Source organism: Haliotis rubra, unplaced genomic scaffold (assembly GCF_003918875.1).
Source record: "Haliotis rubra isolate DU_JTF1 unplaced genomic scaffold, ASM391887v1 Scf69, whole genome shotgun sequence".
In the NCBI taxonomy this organism is placed as follows: Eukaryota; Metazoa; Mollusca; class Gastropoda; order Lepetellida; family Haliotidae; genus Haliotis; species Haliotis rubra.
Window position 1 is genome coordinate 2,017,648 of NW_025767401.1, and position 6,555 is coordinate 2,024,202.

Below are 6,555 nucleotides of genomic sequence, written 5' to 3' on the forward strand. Positions count from 1 at the left end.
GGTTTATAGCGTGGAGTTCCCCATCTGCATCCAGTAGAGGCCAAGCTTCTGTACAAGGCTGACGCAAGCCAGCCTCTTAGAGAACACCAGTTTCATTTGCCTTTTCTTCACAACGAATAAGTGAGAACTGCCATAACAGTGCAAAATATTTGTGTACATGATTTACAGCTACTGGCTGTTATTTTTCGCAGTTATTCCCAGAAATTAAACAATAATAATTCCACTTTCACAACATATCTTTAAATATAATTAAGCAGTGGCAGCTGTCAATACATATTTTTTCTTATTACTGGTAATCCCTTTTCAGACACTTAACCAAGATTTCAAACATATGTCTCCAAACTAAACAAATTCTTAGTATTTATATCAAATGGAATGTATTCTCCGTACTTATATTACAAAGAAAACCGAATATTAAAAAAAAAAAATGTCCATGTAAGCATGGTGAGATTTGGAAATACTGAGCCTGTTTTTTTAGAAGCAATTTGCACAGTAATGGAATCTGACTTCAAGCATGACCTGGTGCAGATATCGTTATCTTCTGTCAGCAGAGTAAATGACTTGATTTCCTCCCTACCCATCGCCCCTGGTAATTTACACACAGGAGTATGATGTTACAGCTCACAGGCACACCTTACCATATCTGTCTGCATCTCTAATAACACCAGCAGTTCATCTAACTACTGGGAATCCTCATTTCGGATTTTTAAAGTTTGTGTTGAGGAATACTTCTGACTTGTTTCAGGGCACATAGTTCAAGGTTGTATTCTAAAAAGCGAGCGAGTGAGTAAATGAATCATGACACAGTTATCAAGTGTTCACAATATGTGAGTGAGTGAGTTTAGTTTTATGCTGCACTCAGCAATATTCCAGCTATATGGCAGCAGTCTGTAAATAATTGAGTCTGGACCAGACAATCCTATGATCAACAGCATGAGCATTGATCTGCGCAATTGGGAACCGATGACATGTGTCAATCAAGTCAGCGAGCCTGACCACCCGATCCCGTTAGTTGCCTCTTACGACAAGCATGGGTTACTGAAGATCAATATTCTAACCCGGACCTTCACGGGTCGTCCACAATATGTGTTAAGACATATACTGTAATACATACAGCCAGTCCACAATCTGTCAATGTCATGAACCCCTTAAATATTTAACTCGACCCATAAATGACTGATATTATGAGCAATGTCCCACAACTTTGGGGTACATTAGCACAGAATCATCAGTGCATGACCACACAATCCTTTACAATTTACGCTTTAAGATTAATGGTTACCTATTCTAACCAACAATAAAAACAAGTAAGCTGTCACTGATACAGATGCCTGTTAATGATTGCTGTAAACAATTTTCTTGCATTTACTTTACACACGTTTTTTCCTGACTTACAGAATATGATGTACCTCATATAACAATGTACCATGTACTTCGTATAGTGCAATTAACAATCACAGAAACATGGTCAATTCCTGTTGTAGTAATTTAGAATACAAGCCGAAGTTCAGATTCTAAATGAGTCCAACAAATATTGACACTTTTAACGCATGACTGTCATCATGCTTCAATCTCCAGGGATAGTTCAGCCACTAGTCAGCCTCAAGACTTACATCAGTGTATGAAATATGGCCTGTCCGACCACCCAAGACGGGAAACATGTTCCATACATTGAGTAAATTCACCATATCTTCAAATTTATTTATCAAATTGAGCATTACATTTACACTTGACATTAGTTGACAATTACTGTTTGAACATTGAACTATTGTATTGCAAGCTCAAACTAGCATTGAAAATATTATCACCAAAACAGTGACACCTATCGATGCGTGGAGATCTGTAAACTCGGAGTCGAATTTCTTTGAAAATGACTGTTGTGAATAGACTGTTTGTCAGTAGATATACTTTTCAGGCTCATTAAATTATTCATTGTAACTAAAAATTGAGTTATTTTCTTTGGATTGTCTGGTCGGGTTAAATTTTGAAGTCACCAGCCTTTGTGTCTGGCTGAGTTTTTGGCTTATTTCATACACTGCTTACATGCTTTTTGTAAGTCTTTAGAGACTTTATTCAAAGAAGAACCTGGTTATGTTACATAAACCACTAGTTAACTCCTGCTGTCTATCCATGGTTTCCTAAGTCACACCTGAAAACATTACATCACATACATATGTTACAAGAAGTACATTCCACCCATGCCACAGCAATATGTTCCACATATCAACCTGGTTATCAGTGATGTTCTTGGTTCTGTGCCATCAATAAGGATGAGACACTGTGTCATGGCACACTTAGCTACAGGCAATACGCCACTGCTACTATCACAGTCCAAACTGGAGTAGATCCGTACCCGGATCTTCGTGCATGAATCATACATTTCATGTCATACTTGCCAAAATAAATAGGGATAAACAAATGCTCCAACACTACTTTCTGCCAATTCTGAGCTATACTTTTGGCTAAACTATTGGTACTGAACTATTGGCTAATGTCACAGACTGTATCAGTGTCACCAGGCTTCATTGGGAACCAGAGACTTTAGAAGGTGCAGGCCTTCATTAATGAAAACTGCAGTTCATCATGACAAAAAATATTAACACGTAAATTTACTGCAGGCCATAAAAAACAATATATATATGAAGCTATGTCCCTGACATGAGATGTACCTGGTAAGGGCCTCCAGGTGCTCATTTCAAAGACAGGACAGAAAACATATCATGGAGTATACACTTGTAAATTTAGTATTTAGAATATTTAATTCTAACCTTCAATTTCATTGCATTAATTCCTTCTTCTCCAACAGACAGATCTACATGTTCTACTCTGGTAAGAAATACAGTCAAAATTCAAAGTGTCATTGTTGACAATAACCTGAAATCACCATCCATGATAAGCTAAAGGCCATATGCAACCACATTACACCAGTGAAAATCTTTGACAAGTGACTCATGCCATACATGTACAATCCTTGACCCACCCAAAAATAATAGGAGGCAATTGTGGAGAGACCAGGGTGGACTGGATTATAAACAGATCCAGGTAAACCCCTGTTACATCACTAGATACACATTGTCATTGGCAACCTATTCATTTACTGGTTTCATATATTAATATCTACTGAAACATGTTTTCTTTCAAAATCTGACTGACTGACTGAGTTTGGTTTTACGCCGCTTTTAGCAATATTCCAGCAACATCACGACGGGGGACACCAGAAATGGGCTTCACAAATTGTACCCATGTGGGGATTCAAACCCGGGTATTCGGCGTGACGAGTCAACGCTTTAACCATTAGGCTACCCCACCGCCCCTTTCAAAATCTGAAAAAGCTTCTTGTCCAACTGCATGAACACCTGGACTGTGTTCCCAAAGAAAAACATGAGTGGGTTTGTGAAGTTTCTTATTTATGTCATGGTGAGAAATCTTACACATGGATCACAGTAGTCTATAAATAATCATGTGTATGTCACTTAAAATAGTGGTTGATAGAATGAGCAGTAATCCCAACTGCTGAGGCACAATGACCCACAATGAACTGAGGGAAAGAAACCTTTCAAATTTCCCACTAGACCACAGGACCAGTGAGTGGACAATAATTAGTGGTCCTGTCTGTACTGAATCACTGGTCCAAAATAACATTCGTAGATTTACTTAACTATCAATACAAAATTCACTAGCCACTAGGGAGTAGGACCACTGCAAACTTATCATTTAGTGGTCCTGATGAATGTTTACTAGCCAGGGACCACAGGCTATCGATACAGGAACTATAGGAACTATAGTAGTATAGGGGCATATCCTATGTATCGATAGCCTGTGCCAGGGGCCACAGGACCAGCATAAATTTCGTACACTGTTAGCCCGATTGCACTTTGTGTGTGATGAAAGTAGTGACAATCAAGATGTCCAACACAACAACAATCAATGGTCGTTAACTGTGATACTGTCCATCTGTTGTCTTGATCTGAACCATCGTCCTAATCTGGTATCAATAGCCTGCTTAAAAATATTACAGCATATAATACAATGGTAAGTTGATTGATAGATTGTTGTTTAACGCCACACTCAGCAATATTCCAGCTATATGGCTGAGGTCTGTAAATAATCGAGTCTGGACCAGATAATCCAGTGATCAACAGCATGAGCATCGATCTACGCAACTGGGATACAATGACATGAGTCAACCAAGTCAGTGAGTCTGACCACCTGATCCCGCTAGTTGCCTCTTAGTCTTAGTAGTTACGACAAGCACGGGCTGTTGAAGATCAATTCTAACCCAGATCTTCACAGGTCTAACAGTTAGATAGTACACAGATATGGAGTTGTCACTGATTGTCATTGTTGTAATATATTAACAATAGAATTCTGGTTTCTCTTATTCCTTTCATGGTTTTTCACAGCTGACGAGATACAGAAAGTGTATGCTTAGATTGCTTAAAACCTCACTTACTGTAAGTCATAAAAAATGCAATACCAGTTTTTAATTACAGAATTGACTCATCTCTCAAATCTGTACTGATATGATAAATTCTGCCCATTACTAAGAATATAATGAATTTGTCATATACAGTGTCTAAAATAGCTGCCTGGTATCCCATGACTGGTAACATTTCTGTTGCAGAGGTAAACTTATTCCTACCTGCTGAGCCCTCTGGTAGAACATTTGAACATCACTTCTTATAGTATTTATTTTGACAGTGAGTGAAGATTTACAGTATAAAAATAATATTTGCTAAACTGGTGAAAGTTATTATGGGGATAGGATACTCTTGCATATATATACAAATGCAGGCCTACAACTTTCTGGAAGACGGGCTAATTATATTTACAAGTCACCAGAGCACCTGGCTTGCCGCAAGTAAGGATTATTTCAGACATGAATCACATGTTGCAATATGTGCTGCTGTAATACAAGGGATGCCATGTGCAAAGACGACTTGCATTATGCTGGTAACAGTGTCTCAGTCTGTGAGACAGACTAGGCTGTTCTTGGGCCAATAGAGCTCAGTGCTATGAGTATGACTGCTGTAAGTGGACGATACACAACGTGATCTTAGCACTTTGAGTGCTGTACGTGTGTGCCTTTAAAGTTTGGGATGTAGCACTATAACAGCTTTGTGGAACCTGACATTCAGAGCTTCATTTGCAGCAGCTTGTGGTTCACATTGGCGGATCCAGAGGGGGGGTTCAGGGGGTTTGAACCCCCCCCTTTTGAAAATGACTTAAGACCGCATTAAAGATTTTTTTTGCGTTGGCGGAGCCAATGGGGGGGTTCAGGGGGTTCGAAACTCCTAAACCCCCGCCTTTCAAAATTCCTGGATCCGCCCATGGTTGATATATTTGAAACTACAAGCCCAAACACAGCATTTAATTTTTGGACATATTTTCATGAATATATTTTAGTAACAATATCAAACGATTATTACCTGAGCATACAACACCGAACAGATCGTTACTTTCGGCTAAATTCACAGACAAGATAACAGACAAAGTAGTGTTTGGTATTGGTTATAATGCTACTTGTTTCAGTCATTTCAGATCAGCATGATTATAATGGATGCCTATCTTTAATGTCTTTTAATTCTAACTGGACAACAAAGGTTCAATGATATTCATCATAAAATACATTGGATAACTGGAGAAGGTTAAGAGAATGATAGTAAGCACCTGATTCTTCAAGATACATCAAGATTGTATGATGTACACATACTTTGGGAAATAAAAATACATAAAAAAATAATAATCTAGCTTATGGAGAGTGTTCAAGGTTTTGTGAAACAAAATACCCCAAATTTACTAATTACCATGATTATATTCTGTATGCATAACTGTTTTTTATAAAACAAAAAAATAAAGAATATAATGATAATAAATATATAGTCCAAAAACGTTTTTCACAAGTTGTTACGTGGTTCAATTTCTTCATTATTTATTCTTTCGTGATACCATTCCTCATCATGGTTCATGTAGAGAGTATTATTTGCATGTAAACAACGAAACAAAATTATGTGTCTGGTACAATTTAATACACACGAGTTGGGAAACATACGATCACTTGTCATGACACGATATTTTACATCTCTGAAACGAGCTCGCACTGTGACTGTCAAACCAAAACAAGATATATAAACACGTCTAGTCGAGGATTTCAATGTCCGATTCTCACTCGAGATATAAACATACAAACCTTTGTGAGCTGAGCGATCTTCTTTGACATTTTAAGGTGCATGTCTTGTGTAACTTCCATGTCTTTCTGGGGATTTTGTGGCAACGTTCCATATTTTCCATTTTGGTAGTAGTTGAAAGACATTTTGGCACTGGTCGCCATCTTGGTCCTTGCACCTCCCTTTCAATGTTAATCCGCGAAATTCTAAAGTTCTAAACAGCCAGTCTTCACGATGGAACAATTAACACCTAAATAGTATGACTAACACCCAAATCCTTCGGACAACACATCATTATTCATTTGGATGAAGATGTGAAGCTTGTTTGTTGTTTGTTTGTAGTTATCCAACACGGTGTTACTCAAGCGCGTAACACTCCGCGAGAGTT

At 38.1% G+C, this 6,555-nt stretch overlaps 1 protein-coding gene across 2 annotated transcripts in view; it reads right to left on the reverse strand.

Annotated features, from left to right (window-relative positions):
- Positions 1-6,551, reverse strand: part of LOC124258301 (protein FAM184A-like) — a 106,205-nt gene extending 99,654 nt beyond the window's left edge. For both annotated transcript variants that reach the window (XM_046692378.1, XM_046692377.1), the window contains exon 1: positions 6,191-6,551. In XM_046692378.1, coding sequence (XP_046548334.1) covers positions 6,191-6,331 — 141 coding nt within the window. In that variant the 5' untranslated portion in view covers positions 6,332-6,551. The remainder of the gene's footprint in view (positions 1-6,190) is intronic.
- Positions 6,552-6,555: the final 4 nt, after the last annotated feature.